This window comes from Dipodomys ordii, unplaced genomic scaffold, assembly GCF_000151885.1.
Source record: "Dipodomys ordii isolate 6190 unplaced genomic scaffold, Dord_2.0 Scaffold31, whole genome shotgun sequence".
Taxonomy (NCBI): Eukaryota; Metazoa; Chordata; class Mammalia; order Rodentia; family Heteromyidae; genus Dipodomys; species Dipodomys ordii.
In genome coordinates this window covers 4,178,189-4,194,632 of record NW_012267247.1, presented here as the reverse complement: position 1 = coordinate 4,194,632, position 16,444 = coordinate 4,178,189, and the positions used below count along the sequence as shown (strand labels likewise).

Genomic DNA, 16,444 nt, shown 5'->3' with positions numbered 1-16,444 from the left:
TACCACTTGAGCCACAGCGCCACTTCCGGCTTTTTTTTTCTTTTTGCTTATGTGGTGCTGAGGAATCGAACCCAGGGCCTCATGCATTGCAAAGCAAGTGCTCTACCGCTGAGCCACCTTCCCAGCCCATGGCATTCTTTTTTTAAAAGATGGAATTTTTGTTTTGTTTTGTTTTTGGCCAGCCCTGGGGTTTGAACTTAGGGCCTGAGTACCATCCTTGAGCTTCTTTTGCTAAGGCTAGCACCCTACAACTTGAGCCACAGTGCCACTTCCAGATTTTTCTGTTTATGCGGTACTGAGGGATCAAACCCAGGGCTTCTTGCAAGCTCGGCAAGCACTCTACCACTAAGCTACATTCCCAACCCCTAAATGATGGAATTTGTGTTCCTATAATCCAGGGTGTCAGAAACAATCCAAATTTTAAAGAAGTATAGTGACTGGTTAACCTAGAATAGGTTTATGACTAGCTAACTTAGAATAGGTTCATTTCTAGATTTACTGTCCACCTCCATTTTTGTTGTTAGGGCTTGAACTGTGGACCTGGGTAGTGTCTCTCAGCTCTTCAGCTCAAGGCTAGCACTCTGCCACTTGAGCCACAACACCCCTTCCCATTTTCTGGTGGTTTATTGGAGTAAGATTCTCACAGACTTTCCTGCTCCGGCTGGCTTTGAACTGTGATCCTCAGATTCAGTCTCCTGAGTAGCTAGGATTACAGGCATGAGCCACCAGGGCCTGGCTATCCCTGAGCACTTTTGATCAAGGCTGGCATTCTACCACTTAGCATAGCATCACTTCCAGTTTTCTGATGGCTAATTGGAGATAAGAGTCTCATGGACTCTTCTGCCTGTACTGGCTTTGAATCTCATATTTCAGCCTCTGAGTAGCTAAGATTACAGGTGTGAGCCACCGGTAACCTATTTTAAATACCTCTATTGTAAATGCTGTTTTCCTTATTGGATTTGGCATTCATATGTACTTACAGGTGTTTTAAGGATTTCCAGTTACAGCGGGCCAACAAGATGGAGCTGCGAAAGCAGCAAGAAGATGTGAGTGTAGTCCGTCGTACTGAGTTTTACTTTGCTCAGGCACGTTGGCGCCTGACAGAGGAAGATGGACAATTGGGAATTGCTGAACTAGAGCTGCAGAGGTTCCTGTACAGTAAGGTATCTGGGATGTACAATCACACAAAGAAAATTGTATTGAGGGGCTGGGAAGGTGGCTTAGTGGTAGAGTGCTTGTCTTGCATGCATGAGGCCCTGGGTTAGATTCCTCAGCATCACATAAGCAGAAAAAGCCAGAAGTGGCGCTGTGGCTCAAGCAGTAGAGTGCTAGCCTTGAGCTGAAGAGCTGAGAGACAGCATCCAGGCCCATTGTTCAGGCCACATGACCAACAAAAAAAAAGGAAAAAAGAAAATTGTATTGAGACATTGACCTATTTCAGGAAACTAACTCATAAGCAGAAACAAAAAGAGGACGATATTTATGATTATTAATGATGATCAGGATCAGACATATGAGCAGAGACCCCTTAGATACATCTGCTTATAATAAAAAAAAAATGATACAGATGTAGATGAGTTTGAAGACAACTATCTCAGGAGTGTGGCCTGAAGAGAACCAATCTTTCAGATCTACCTTGAAATAGAAAAGTTATTCTACTGACATTCTACTTCGTTGAAATTAGCTACTGAGGGGCTGGGAAGATGGCTCAGTGGTAGAGTGCTTGCCTTGCATGCGTGAGGCCCTGGGTTCGATTTCCCAGCACCACATAAGCAAAAAGAAAAAAAAGCCGGAAGTGGTGCTGTGGCTCAAGTGGTAGAGCACTAGCCTTGAGCTGAAGAGCTGAGGCACTGGGCCCAGGCCCAGAGTTCAGGCCCCACGACCAGAAAAAAAAAAAAAAAAAAGAAATTAGCTACTGATATGGGGGAAAAGCAGCATCATTCTTTACTTCACAAGGAATCTTTGGAAATGAATGAGAACTTTTTTGTGTGTGTGTGTATATGTCCTAGTACTAGGGCTTGAATTTGAGACTGGGGCCCTGTCTCAAAGCTTTTTCACTCAAGGCTGGCACTCTACCAACTTGAGCCACTGCTCTGCTTCCAATTTTTTGGTGTTTAATTGGAGATAAGAGTGTCTCGGACTTTCTTACTTGGGCTGGCTTTGAATGGGGATCCTCAGATTTCAGCCTCTTGAGTAGTTAGGAGTACATGTGAGAGCTACCAGCTCCTGTCTCAAGAGAATATTTTTAATGTTAGAATAACTACACATTACTATTAGCATTTAGTGCTTAGCAAGAATGCTGAATTACAGGGTATATTGATTGTACGGGACCAAAAGAGATATCAAAGGTTTAGACTACACACTAGGAGAACCTGAAAATAAACAATGTATGTAGCTGTTACCTAACAAGCTCCTGAGAAAAGTGGAAAGGGGCAAAATCTGTCTTTATAGGTGAATAAGTCTGATGATACAGCAGAACATCTTCTGGAGTTGGGCTGGTTCACTATGAACAACCTCCTTCCTAATGCTGTCTATAAGGCAAGTCTTATTTGTGTTGTTGTTTTTTTTAACTTCCTTCCTTCCTTCCTTTCTTTTTTTGTCAGTCATGGGGCTTGAACTCTGGGCTTGGGCACTGTCCCTGTGCTCTTTAGCTCAAGACAAATGCTCTACCGCTTAAGCCACAGTGCCACTTCTGGTTTTCTTGTGGTTTATTGGAGATAAGAGTCTCACAGACTTTCCTGCCTGGGCTGGCTTTGAACTGTGATCCTCAGATCTCAGGCTCCTGAGTAGCTAGGATACAGGTGTGAGCCACTGGTGCCCTGCTTAACTTCCTTTCTTTTGTTGCTAGGATTAAACAGCCTTGTTATGTGCTAGACAGGTACTCTTTATAACTGAGCTATATATAGCAAGTCTTATTTCCCCATTCCTAGCCTGATCATATGCTTCTCAGTAAAGAGCATTTATAATGATCCTTTCACATAAATCTGCTACAGGAAACCATGTGATCTGAGATGGTGAAAGCCTGCTCAGTTTAGGAAGGCCATTGCCCTTCCTTTCCCTTTCTAGATTTGTGGGCTAATTAATAGGTGATTAGTAGATTGATATTTCTGGAGGACATTCAATCTGGCTATTGTTCACTCTATCCTACAGGTAGTCTTGCGCCCCCAGAGTTCCTGCCAATCTGGACGACAGCTAGCCCTCCGCCTCTTCAGCAAAGTCCGTCCCCCTGTTGGGGGTATCTCTGTTAAGGAACACTTTGAGGTTAGTAAACAGTCCCTTGAAATCCCAGGATCAAAGGGTATTCCAGAGCTAGCAGTATGTGCCATGTTACTTAGGGGAAGGAAACTGAGTGATCGTGTCTGAACTTCAGTACTTCTTCAACCCTTTCAACCTTTAGGTAAATGTGGTGCCTCTCACCATCCAGCTGACACACCAGTTTTTCCATAGAATGATGGGTTTTTTCTTTCCTGGCCGAAGTGTGGAAGATGATGAAGTTGGTGATGAAGAGGATAAATCCAAACTAGTGACAACTGGTGAGACGATTTATGGTAGAGTGCCAGAAAAATAAGGTGGCAGCCCAAGACAACTGAGGCTTCAGATAGAGGATAACAGTTGGTATGTTTGCTTTTTCATAGGAATACCGGTGGTGAAGCCTCGGCAGCTGATAGCAACAGATGATGCAGTACCACTGGGCCCTGGGAAGGGTGTGGCACAGGGCTTAACTCGAAGTTCTGGGGTCAGAAGGTCATTTCGGAAATCACCTGAGGTATCACACAGGACTCTGATGATTAAAAAAAAGAGAGAGAGAAAATCCAGTGTGGTGGCATGACTTGACTAATCCCAGGCATGAGAGGCTGAAGTAAGATCATGAGTTTGAGGTCACCTTCTGCTGCATAGTAAGACCTTGTCTCAGAGAGTGGGGCAGAAGGGTTAGAGAAGGGTCAATCAGTAGACCACCTGCCTAGCAATCCCAGGACCCTGGGTTTTAAACCCCCATCCCACAAAAAAAAGAAAACAACAATAACAACAAAAAAAAGGGGCTGGGTGCTGGTGGCTCACGCCTATAACCCTAGCTACTCGGGAGGCTGAGATCTGAGGGTTGCAGTTCAGAGCCAGCCCAGGCAAGAAAGTCTGTGAGACTCTTATCTCCATTTAACCACCACAAAACTAGAAGTGGTACTGTGGCTCTAGTGGTACAGTGCTAGTTTTGAGCTGAAGAGCTGAGGGACCGGCTCCAGCCCAGAGTTAAGCCCCACAACCAACAACAACAAAAAAAACTAGTAAAATAAAATATACACATAAACACTTCAGTGGGTTTTGTTGCTGGTTTTTGTTTGTTTTGTTTTGTTTTTTTACCAGTACAGAAGCTTGCACTTACTTAGCTTGTTTACTTGGCTATTACTTTATCACTTGAGCCATGTCTTTTTTGTGTGTGTGTGTGGGGGGGGTCCGGTCGTGGAGCCTGAACTCTGGGCCTGGACACTGTCCCTCAGCCCTTCAGCTCAAGGCTAGCAATCTACCACTTGAGCCACAGCGCCACTTCCGGCTTTTTTCTTTTTGTTTATGTGGTGCTGAGGAATCGAACCTAGGGCCTCATGCATGCAAGGCAAGCGCTCTACCACTGAGCCACCTTCCCAGCCCTGAGCTGAGCCATGTCTTTAGCACAACTTTTTGCTGGTTGTATGGGGAGGTGGAATCTCCTAGCCTTTTCTGTTTAGCTGGCTATAAACCACAGTCTTCAGGATCTCAGCCTCTAAAAAGCTAGGATTATAGGCATGAGCCTTTGGTGAATGCTTCACTTTTTTCTGTCAGTTATGGGGTTTGAACTCATGCCTGGATGCTGTCCTTGAGTTCTTTTGCTCAAGGCTAGTGCTATACCACTTTAAACCATAGCTCCACTTCTTTTTTTGGTGATTAGTTGGAGATAAGAGTCTCACAGACTTTCTCCTGCCCATGCTGACTTTGAACTGTGATCCTCAGATCTCAGCTTCCTGAGTGATTAAGATTACAGGCAGGAGCCACTGGTGCCTGACTACCTTTTTATTTTTTAAAGGGAGAATTGTGAGTTTCAGTTGAGTCTTTTTCCTTTGAGTCTTCTCCAGGGGTGAGAGGTCGATATTTAGGGTCCTGTGTTTTTTCTGATAGTGTAAAGGCTTCATATCTTTTCATGCCTTTTTAGCACCCTGTGGATGATATTGACAAGATGAAAGAGCGAGCTGCTATGAATAACTCCTTCATTTACATAAAGATTCCACAGGTCCCACTGTGTGTCAGCTATAAGGTATGTATTTCCCCAGTACTTCTTAGAACAGGGTGGGAAAGGAAGCAGGTAAGATCATCAGAGATTACAGGCGGAGAGATCCAGTTTCTCATTGTAAAGCTGGGTCATGAATTACCAATCTGCTGCCGTTCCTTCTGTAGGAGTCAGTATCATTACCAGACTAAGAGGCTATCAAAACCAGTATGTTAAGTTCCTATTCAGGATTTATTCATTTATTTTTATTTTTATTTTTGTCGGTCGTGGGGCTTGAACTCTGGGCCTGGGCGCTGTCCCTCAGCTCTTCAGCTCAAAGTGAGCGCTCTACCACTTGAGCTATAGTGCCACTTCCGGTTTTCTGGTGGTTTATTGGAGATAGGAGTCTCACGGTCTCTCCTGCCTGGGCTGGCTTTGAACTGCAATCCTCAGATCTCAGCCTCCTGAGTAGCTAGGATTACAGGCGTGAGCCACCAGCGCCCAGCCCTATTCAGGATTTAAACTCAAGTACAGGCTTAGACTCAAAATAGCAACTGATATATTTTGTTTTCTCTCTTTTTCCCTCTCTTCCTCACAGGGTGAGAAGAACAGTGTGGATTGGGGTGACCTTAACCTGGTGCTGCCCTGTCTGGAATACCATAACAACACATGGACATGGCTAGACTTTGCCATGGCTGTCAAAAGGGATAGCAGAAAAGCTCTGGTTGCCCAGGTATTCCCTTAGGCCTCATAGCTGTCTGATTAGGAGCTAGCAAGCAAGATCTACTCTGGAATTTTTTTTATTTTACTTATTTATTTTTTTTGGTGGATCGTGGGGCTTGAACTCTGGGCCTGGGTGCTGTCCCTGAACTCTTCAGCTCAAGGCGAGAGCTCTACCACTTGAGCCACAGCCCAACTTCTGGTTTTCTGGTTGTTACCTGAAGATAAGAGTGTCACATACTTTCCTGCCTGGGCTGGCTTTCAACCTCAATCCTCAGATCTCAGCCTACTGAGTAGCTAGGATTACAGGTGCAAGCCACCTATGCCCAGCTTACTCTGGAATTTGTTCTAGGGTATTGACTGCTTTGGAAAGGGACAAGTGAATGTTGCTAACTACCATTAATTTTAGGGAATACAATCTGCTACAACTTCCTATTTAGCATGGGTTCTAATTAGACTATAAGCTTCATGGAAGCAGAACACATTTTGTAATTTAAATTTGCCTCATGTACCTTGAGTTTAATAAATTCTTGTTGCAGTCATTTACTTTGAATTACTATGCTTGTCACTGTAATATTTACCTCTTGATCCTTTCCAATTTGACAGGTAATCAAAGAAAAGCTAAGGCTGAAGCCTGCAACAGGGTCTGATGTACGGGGAAGGCTAGAAGCTAAATCAGACCTGAACATGCAACAACAAGAAGAAGAGGAGAAAGCTCGCCTCCTCATTGGTTTAAGTGTGGGTGACAAGAACCATGGCAAGAAGTCCATCTTTGGCAGGCGCAAGTGATCTGGCAATCCAAGTGACTGCAGTACAGGATCCGGGATCTGGCTCCAGGGACTTTTGGGGTGGAAAAGGCTTCCCTTTATCCACCAGGACTTGTGGGAGGTTGGAACCCATGGGGTACTGTAAAGACAGGCACTGTTCTTTAGCAGGTGGCCTGTTACCTGAAGGGCATGGTGGATCGTAATACTGAGTTCCATCTGATGTGGGTCACACCCAGGGCCAGAGAGGCAACACAGCAGCCAGACCAGGGATTGGGCCCAGGGGCTAGGCTCCTGCTCAGGACAACTGAAGGAGGGGGGGGGAATAATTCTGATTAAGTGCGATAAATTTTTATAAAAGACATATATATATAAATAAATATATATATATATATATATATTTCTAAGTGTAAGGAAGCTGAGGGGAGGGAACCTGATCTCTGTCTCACTCCACTGCCTTGTATGATAGTGGTATTTTAGTGTTCAGAGGGAATACCCAATCTATATGCTCACTTGGGTGGATAGTAGGAGCCAGGGCTGGCCATGGGTGCCCTACTCTTCCCCCTGGGGTATGCCCTTGGAGAATGGCAAAAACATAAACAAAAAACAAAAAATACCCAAAAGATAAGATTTAAAGAGGAAAAAAAATATTTTAAATTTTATGCTGGTTTGGTTTTCTTTCTTTTTTTAAATTATGTTGCGTACGTGTGTTCAGCCTGTTTTTCACTCCCCTGCAGCTGTCACTGTGATGAGGGTGGCCTCTTCCCTACTCTTCCTTGATACTAGCCCAGAGCCAATGAGTGTGCATGTCCAAAGAGGCGGGCTCATGTGTAATGCAGCATGCGGGGAGGAATTATGTAACTGGGACAGCAGATTTAACAGAAGGAGAGGAGGCAGAGACTGGGGATGGGAGCAGTGAGCTGTCGACAGGGGCAACAGACCCGGGTGGCTGTTCCTCGCAAGGTAGGCTGTGGGGCTTTGGCAGCCTGTAAGAGAAAAGTGAAGCAAGTATGGGCCTCAGGCCCAGGAAGTACCTGAGGGGCATGTTACTGATACCCAGCCTGGGGGTGGGACTGAGAGGCCACAATGTGAAAGCATTGTAGCCTTGAGCTGAGGCATAAGCTTAGGTTCTATCTTTGATCCTGAAGAAAATGCCTAATAATTACTTTCCTAGGGACTTTGAATTATATCTAGGAAATCCAGTTCTACTACAAAGCCAGGAGTGTGGGAATTTTGCCTGGTTTTCAGCATATACCTCTAGGGGGTAAGACTTGAGGGGAAGGAATGCCTATTAATGTGAGCAGAATTTGGTAGGTTTAGAATGGCTCCTTTGCTTTTCAGCAGAGTGGCAACATCCAGGCTCTCTGGCCCCGAGGCTGGAAGAGCCTCTGGTCTGGTCTGGGAATCATCAGGTCAGATCTGGAAGAATTATGGGAACCACTAAGGCACCAATGCCTGTATGTGGAACCCCTACATCCAGCCCCATTACTAGTAGAGAAGCCCCTCTCTGAATGGCCAGTGCCTCAGTTCATCAACCTCTTTCTGCCGGAATTTCCCATGAGGCCCGTTAGGGGGCACCAGCAGCTGAAGGTAGGTCATTGGAATCCCTGAGGGGTCCCACTGAGAAAAATAAAACCAGGCTCAAATGCTCTGTTCTCTGTTTCTCTGTACAGATTTTAGGTCTTGTGGCTAAAGGCTCTTTTGGAATTGTCCTGAAAGTGCTAGATTCTGCCCAGAAAGCTGTATTTGCAGTGAAGGTAGGGGCTTATCTATTTTTCCACATTCTAGTTCCTACTTCTACAGAGATAAGGAGAAATAAATTCAACACCATTATTCTCCTATGAGTGTTCACTCCTCTCCTTTTATAGGTGGTACCCAAGATAAAAGTCCTACAGAGGAATACACTGAGGCAGTGCAAAGAGGAGGTTAGCATCCAGGTATGCCTAGAATACTAGGAAACATGGTGGGAAGAAGTTACAGGAGGGAAAGGCACCTTTCTTCAGCTTTCTTCCTTTTCCTGATTCTACCTGCTTCAGTCTTAGTTTAACACCAAAGTAAATCCTGAGAAATTAGCTATTAGCTAATTCGAATAGTCTTCTCAGAGAAATCCATGTTTCTTATGTTCCTTAGTATTATGGTTACAGGATTACCAGACAATCAGTCTCAGTTATTGATTCTCCCTGAACTGAGGTGAAGCAGCAAGTTAGTTTCTTCACAACTAGGTCATATCTCATGTCTTGGCTACCTTTATGCTCAATAACCCTATTCTTTCCTAACTGCTTGTTTTCTTTGTCCCTAGCGCCAGATCAACCATCCTTTTGTTCACAGCTTGGGGGACAGCTGGCAGGGAAAGCGGCATCTCTTCCTTAGTGAGTGACTGGTCTCTCCTTATCCCCAGACTCCCATCTGCAGTCTCCCCACCTGAGGTTACTTATCTCTTTGGAGCTGTTCCCTTTCTCCTAGCACCTCTTTACCCCAAAGGGAGAGGGAATAGTAAGTGGGTATCAGTTTGGGGAGGAGGCCTATGATGCCTTTGAAGCCCAGGCATTGTAGCACCCAAACATTACCTAGACTTCTGGTCCTTTGCAGTGTGTAGGTACTGCAGCACAGATCTGTACTCCCTGTGGTCTGCTGTTGGCTGCTTGCCTGAGGCCTCTGTCCGTCTCTTTGCAGCTGAGCTGATCCTAGTGCTGTGTAAGTGAAACAGTGATAGAGGGGAGAAATTAAGTTGTGGGGAGGAGAGAAGGGAATTGATATTCACCCTGGAAGTCACAGAATATGATTAGTAATGGGGTCGGGGGTTTCCAAGAAAAGTAGTGGACAAGAGAGTTTTCAGTATACCTTTTGCTTGCTGTTATTCACAGGCTATCTCCATGACTTGGGCATTGTCCATCGAGATGTGAAGGTAGGGCTAAGTGTTTTTTCCTTAGTTTGAGGAGGGGCCTCAGTAAGTTCTAACAAGTCCAAGGAGGTAGGTAGGGAGTTGAGAACTGTTGGTCTTGGGGATCACCTGTGGAGGCTAATGATTTGGGTCAGAGCCCTCCAAGTATTTAATAAATGCTGAGTAAGGTACCTTGTCCATTTGGTGGGTATACATGGATGAAAGAATTGAGAAGGGCTGGGAATGTAGCTTAGTGGTAGAGTGCTTGCCTGGTGTACATGAAGATCTAGGTTCGATTCCTCAGTACCACATACACAGAAAAGGCCAGAAGAGGCACTGTGGCTCAAGTGGTAAAGTGCGAGCCTTGAGCAAACAAAGCCCAGGCCCTGAGTTCAAGTCCCAGGGCTGACAAAAAAAGAAGAATTTCTTACTGGTGATCTTTCAGATGGAGAATATTCTTCTGGATGAACGAGGTAAGGTTACTTCCATTAGGAAATAAAAAATCATAATTAAGACATGGAATAAAGAGGTACTGTCACCTTTATCTTCTTTTATAGGCCATCTGAAACTGACAGACTTTGGTCTGTCTCGCCACCTATCCCAGGGAGCCCGAGCCTATACTATCTGTGGCACTCTTCAATACATGGGTGAGAGTGGCTAAAAGCTGGTGGATAAACATTGGAGTGGAGGATATAGTCAAAGGATGTCAATGACAAGTATCTTTCAAATCCCTAGCCCCAGAGGTGCTGAGTGGTGGGCCTTACAACCATGCTGCTGATTGGTGGTCCCTGGGTATCTTACTTTTCTCTCTGGCAACTGGAAAGGTGAGAGAATGGTAGTGCTATTCATCAGAGAAGAAAGAAGACCTTAGAGAGTCTTTATCATCTATATCTTTAACTCAGTTCCCAGTGGCAGCAGAGAGAGATCATGTGGCCATGTTGGCAAGTGTGACCCACTCTGACTCTGAGATTCCAGCTTCTCTTAACCAGGAGCTCTCACTCCTGCTTCATGAGGTAAGGGTGAACACTGCTTTTCATCTTGACTACCAAACCATGTATTCATTCTCTCTCTCTCCCTCTCCCTCTCTCTGCCCCATATATTCTCTCTCTCCCCCCCACCATATATTCTCTCTCTCTTTCCCTCCTCTCCTTATCATTGAAGTAGTATTTCCTTATCCCTCTGACTGATATTTTTGTTTGAGGGGAGGGAGTATGATTCAACTTGAGCATTTATTTGCCTTCTCAGCAGCACTTTTGACTTAATTTCTGAATTTCTGGTACCCCACATGTCTTCCTCATCTAAAAAGATAGATCTGCTTCCAAAAGAGTGTACCAGTGCTACAGGTTATTTTTCTTTCTTTTTTTTTTTTTTTTTGTGGATCCGGTCTTGGGGCCTGAACTCTGGGCCTGGGCACTATCCCTCAGCTCTTCAGCTCAAGGCTAGCACTCTACCACTAGAGCCACAGCACCACTTCCGGCTTTTTTCTTTTTGCTCATGTGGTGCTGAGGAATTGAACCCAGGGCCTCAGGCATGCAAGGTAAGCGCTCTACCACTGAGCCACCTTCCCAGCCCCTCTTTTTTTTTTTTTTTTTTTTTGCCAGTTCTGGGGCTTGAACTCAAAGCCTGGGTGCTGTCCCTGAGCTTCTTTTGTTCAGGCTAGCACTCTATCACTTAAGCCACAGCATCAATTCTGGCTTTTCTGTTTATGTGGTACTAAGGAATCGAACCCTGGGCTTCATGCATGCAAGGCAACACTCTATCACTAAGCCACGTTCCCAGCCCGTTTTTTTTGTGGGGGGGTGGAGGGGTGCCAGTCCTAGGGCTTGAACTCGGGGCCTGGGCACTGTCCCTGGGCTTGTCTTGCTCAAGGCTAGCACTCTACCACTTGAGCCACAGCACTACTTCTAGCTTTTTCTGTTTATGTGGTACTTGGGAACTGAACCCAGGGCTTTATGCATGCTAGGCAAGTACTCTACCACTAAATCACATTCCCAGCCCCAGTACTGCAGTTTTACAGTATGAAAATATACAAACAGATCCTTTGTGCCCAACTTGTACCCCAAATCAGCTTCAATTTCTCCTTTTACAATTTTTTTTTTTCAGTCGTGGGGCTTGAACTCTGGGCTTGGGCGCTGTTCCTGTGCTCTTCAGCTCAAGGCGAGCGCTCTACTGCTTGAGCCACAGCTCCACTTCCGGTTTCCTGGTGGTTTATTGGAGATAAGAGTTTCACTGACTTTCTTGCCCAGGCTGGCTTTGAACCATGATCCTCAGATATTAGCCTCCTCAGTAGCTAGGATTACAGGTGTGAGCCACTGGCACCTACCTTACATATCTTTTTTTTTTTTTTTTTCGGTCGTGGGGCCTGAACTCTGTGCCTGGGCGCTGTCCCTCAGCTCTTCAGCTCAAGGCTAGCACTCTACCACTTGAGCCACAGTGCCACTTCCGGCTTTTTTCTTTTTGCTTATGTGGTACTGAGGAATCGAACCCAGGGCCTCGAGCATGCAAGGCAAGCGCTCTACCACTGAGCCACCTTCCCAGCCGCTTACATATCTTTTTTAGGATTTTTTTTTTCCCTGACCTTCACAGGCCCATGAACTTCTCTGTCCTTGTCATATTCTTTGTTTAAACTTATTCCTTATACTGGTCTTTCATCCTTCATAACTCTATTTCCCTTCAGCTCTTATGCCAGAACCCCCTCCACCGTCTGCGCCATCTACATCACTTCCAAGTCCACCCCTTTTTTAGGGGTGTGTCATTTGACCCAGAGCTCCTACAGAAGCAGCCAGTGAACTTTGTCATGGAGTCACAAATTACTCAGCCCAGTGCATTGGAGTCGATGCCCTTCCAGGACTTTGACTGTGATCTGGAATCCTTCATGGTCCACTCCATTTCCTCTCTACTGTAGATTGAGGCCTAGGTGGAAAACTGAGGATCTCCACTGCCAACTCAGTACAGTCATCTTGATAATCCAGTTTTCACTTTGTAGCCTAGTACTCTTTGTTATCTTAGGTGTTAGATTAGATCAGCGTGGTGACTTTGCTTCATTTTTCCAGTGCTCTTACCCTTACCCTGACATCCCAGGGCTGCTTCTGCCTTTTCCTCTCCTTGGTTCTCTGCCAGGTTTCTTTTCTTTTTTTAATTTCTTTTTTTCTTTTATTTTCTTTCTTTTTTTTTTGTGCTAGTACTAGGGCATGAACTCAGGACCTGAGCACTGACCCTAGCTTTTTCATTCAAGGCTTGTGCTCTTAAGCCACAGCTCCATTTCTGGCTCTTTGGTAATTAATTGGAAATAAGAACTTATGAGGGCTGGGAAGGTGGCTCAGTGATAGAGCACTTGCCTTGCATGCCTGAGGCTTTGGATTCGATTCCTCAGCACCACATAATCAGAAGAAAAAAAAAGCCGGAAGTGGCGCTGTGGCTCAAGTGGTAGAGCGCTAGCCTTGAGCTGAAGAACTAAGGGACAGAGCCCAGGCCCAGAGTTCAAACCCCACGACTGAACCAAAAAAAAAAAAAAGAATCTTATGAGTTTTTCTGCCTGGGCTGTCTTTGAACCATGACCCTCAGATCTCAGCCTCCTGAATAGTTAGGGGTATAGGTGTGAGCCTGTGCACCTAGCTTGCCATATTTCTTTTCTTGGGTAGTAATGACACTTCATGGGCTATTAAGGTACTACTTGTTTCATAGAGCAGTCAGAAAAAATGAGAATGTCTTCAGAGATCTCAAAAACTTGGGAGTTATGAATATGTAGCTAAAAAACATCTAGGGGTTTGAGGTCAATCTTAAATAAATTTAATTTTTTTGGAGGTGTCATGGGTCTTGAACTCTGAGCCTGAGTGCTGTCCCTCAGCTCTTCAGCACAAGGTGAGCGGTGCTCTACTACTTGGGCCACAGTGCCACTTCCATTTTTCTAGTGGAGAGAAGAGTCTCATAGTCATTCCTGACCGGGCTGGTTTTGAACCGTAATTCTCAGATCTTAGTCTCCTGAGTAAGTAGGATTCCTGACCGGGCTGGTTTTGAACCGTAATCCTCAGATCTTAGTCTCCTGAGTAGCTAGGATTACAGGGATGAGCCACTGATGCCTGGCAGTAGTTTTCTAATTTTTAAAACTTAAATTTGTTAGCAGGGTGCTGGTGGCTCACACCTGTAATCCTAGCTACTCAGGAGGCTGAGATCTGAGGATTCCAGTTCAAAGGCAGCCCAGGCAGGAAAGTCAGTGAGACTCTTATCTCCAATTAACCACTAGAAAACTGGAAGGGGGGGGGAGGATGGAAAGGGATGGGAAGGGGAAACAAAGGAGGAGGCTACAATGCTTGATAAGAAATGTACTCATTATCTTGCCCATGTAATTGTAACCCCTCTGTACAGTATTTTCACAATTAAAAAAAACTGGAAGTGGCACTGCGGTTCAAGTGGTAGAGCACTGGCCTTGAGCTGAAGAGCTCAGGGACAGTGCCCAACCCCAGACTTCAAGCACCACAACCAACAACAAAAATTAAAAAACTAATCCAATTATGCTTAACGTAAGGAAGAAAATAGAGACTGAAACATGGGTGGCTTAAATATTTTCTCTAGGGGTAATTGGAATAGCTGCCCAAATATTTTCCAAAACAAAACCTCGAAAGACATGATTGTGGCTCATAATTCTAGCTACTCAGGAGGCTCAGATCTGTAGGATCACAGTTCAAAACCAACTCAAGCAGAAAAGTCTGAGAAACTTTCCCAAATAAGCAGCAAAGAGCAGGGATGGAGGTATGCCTCAACTGGCAAAGCACCAGCTGAGCAAATGTGATGCCCTGAGTTCAAACTCCAAGACTGTCAAAATAAAAAGACATAGGATTAAATTGATCATTTGACAACCCAGGATTCACATTTTCATAGGCAAATAAAGGGATTGAAAAATCACATTAACCTTAAGATTTAATGTTAGAGATAAGAAACTTATTCTTTTGTAAGGAAAAAAATCTGGACATTCATGTACATTTTGGATCTTTTTTTTTTTGGGGGGGGGGGTCGGTCGTGGGGCCTGAACTCTGAGCCTGGGCACTGTCCCTCAGCTCTTCAGCTCAAGGCTAGCGCTCTACCACTTGAGCCACAGCGCCACTTCCAGCTTTTTTTTTTGCTTATGTGGTGCTGAGGCATCGAACCCAGGGCCTCATGCATGCAAGGCAAGCGCTCTACCACTGAGCCACCTTCCCAGCCCTGCCTTATAATTCTTTAGTTATATTGATCTCTTCAGGCCATGTAGAGTCTGGAGAGTCAGACACTGTTGGCCAATACCTATAATTTTAACTACTCAGGTGGCTGAGATCTGAAGATTGTGGTTCAAAGCCAGCCCTGGCAGAAAAGTCTGTAAGACTAAACTCCAATTAACCACCAAAAAAAAAGGTGTGTGACATTTTAGCTCAAGTGTTAAAGCACTAGCTCAAGGACAGAGCCCAGGCCCTGAATTCAAGTTCCTGGACCAGCACACCCTTAAAAAGTTTAGAAAGCATCTTGTGTAATTCTATTAATCTGTCTCTGGATTAAGCCAGGCTTCCTCTGAATATAATTGTCATTTTATTAGCCTCTGCAGATTTATTTTTTCACTTAAAAAAATTTCATGGCTGGGTCCCCGTGGCTCACACCTGTAATCCTAGCTACTCAGGAGGCTGAGATCTGAGGATCATTGTTTGAAGCCAGTCAGGGTCCCTGTGAGACTCATCTCCACAACTCAAAAATGAAGTGGTGCTGTTTGCTCAAGTGGTAGAGTGCTAGTCTTGAGAACAAAAAGGCTCAGGGACAGCACCCAGACCCTTAGTTCAGACCCTACAACTGACAAAAAAAAAAAACAAATTTCATGGATTTCGTTTTGATAGCTCATATGAATCTCCCGAAACTTGATAATATAAAAAATGTTTTATCATTGTAGTTCATAATTTCCTATGTAAGGATGCATAGAAGAAATTTTCTCTGAGCCGGGCGCTGGTGGCTCACGCCTGTAATCCTAGCCACTCAGGAGGCTGAGATCTGAGGATCGCGGTTCAAAGCCAGCCCGGGCAGGAAAGACGGTGAGACTCCTATCTCCAATAAAACCACCAGAAAACCGGAAGTGGCGCTGTAGCTCAAGTGGTAGAGCGCTTGCCTTGAGCTGAAGAGCTGAGGGACAGTGCCCAGGCCCAGAGTTCAAGCCCCATGGCCGACCAAAAAAAAAAAGAAATTTTCTCTGGACCCAGTTGTGATTTTCCTGAATACTAAATATTCAACTGACTATTTTCCTCTTTATACTCATGCTACATCAAGGAGCTCAGTTTGGGGCCCTCCTCTAGGAAGTAATTATGTATTTTGTGACTAGTCACATTCTTGATTATATCGTCCTTTTCTACCTTTATTTTCCTTATCCTCACTTTTGTTTTAATCTTTTTTTTTTTTTTTTGGTATTACCTATGTCTTTGTAAGCCTTCTTTGGAATAAGATTGGGGTACAAATAAAAAAGAATGTATCTTTCATCCTTTAATCTCATTTTGTTTTTCTTTAGACATTTTTATAGCTTTATTGTTTGAAGATGTACTGACCCAAACTACACACACAAGAGTTAATGGTTTTCAAAACAGTAGTTAAGAGCATTAGATTGGGATTTAGGATCTCTGGTGCCTGGATCCACCAATTAACTATCTTATTGTCTCATTTTAATCCTTCTAGATCTTAGTTTCCTGATATATAAAATGAGTCCTTTGTAACCATTGTTTTTGTTTTGTTTTGTTTTGGGCAGTGCTATCATGACCTTGGGTATGCTAGGCAAGCACTATACCACTGAGTAATATCCCCAATCCTAACCACTGGTTTCTTTTTTATTTATTTATTTTTGTG

At 44.5% G+C, this 16,444-nt stretch overlaps 2 protein-coding genes across 4 annotated transcripts in view; both read left to right on the top strand.

The window, feature by feature from the left end:
• Kiaa0100 (KIAA0100 ortholog) overlaps positions 1 to 7,379 on the top strand; it is a 38,066-nt gene extending 30,687 nt beyond the window's left edge. The window contains exons 32-39 of one of the 2 annotated variants that reach the window (XM_013016435.1): positions 983 to 1,046; positions 2,452 to 2,538; positions 3,151 to 3,261; positions 3,398 to 3,533; positions 3,636 to 3,766; positions 5,180 to 5,281; positions 5,832 to 5,966; positions 6,560 to 7,379. In XM_013016435.1, coding sequence (XP_012871889.1) covers positions 983 to 1,046; positions 2,452 to 2,538; positions 3,151 to 3,261; positions 3,398 to 3,533; positions 3,636 to 3,766; positions 5,180 to 5,281; positions 5,832 to 5,966; positions 6,560 to 6,742 — 949 coding nt within the window. In that variant the 3' untranslated portion in view covers positions 6,743 to 7,379. Of the gene's footprint in view, positions 1 to 982; positions 1,164 to 2,451; positions 2,539 to 3,150; positions 3,262 to 3,397; positions 3,534 to 3,635; positions 3,767 to 5,179; positions 5,282 to 5,831; positions 5,967 to 6,559 lie in introns of both variants that reach the window. The other variant, XM_013016434.1, reaches the window with a different exon arrangement.
• A 203-nt stretch (positions 7,380 to 7,582) lies between these two features.
• LOC105985780 (uncharacterized serine/threonine-protein kinase SgK494) lies at positions 7,583 to 12,614 on the top strand. Of its 2 annotated transcripts, none has more exons than XM_013016437.1 (12): positions 7,583 to 7,680; positions 8,062 to 8,307; positions 8,391 to 8,474; positions 8,586 to 8,654; positions 9,017 to 9,086; positions 9,307 to 9,411; positions 9,582 to 9,622; positions 10,044 to 10,071; positions 10,156 to 10,245; positions 10,334 to 10,422; positions 10,501 to 10,611; positions 12,276 to 12,614. In XM_013016437.1, exons 1-12 carry the CDS (start codon positions 7,624 to 7,626, stop codon positions 12,501 to 12,503), a joined length of 1,218 nt encoding a protein of 405 aa, XP_012871891.1. In that variant the 5' UTR covers positions 7,583 to 7,623; the 3' UTR covers positions 12,504 to 12,614. The 2 variants fall into 2 exon arrangements, with proteins under 2 accessions (XP_012871891.1, XP_012871890.1); XM_013016436.1 differs by having other exon boundaries at positions 8,059 to 8,307.
• The last annotated feature ends 3,830 nt before the right edge of the window (positions 12,615 to 16,444 follow it).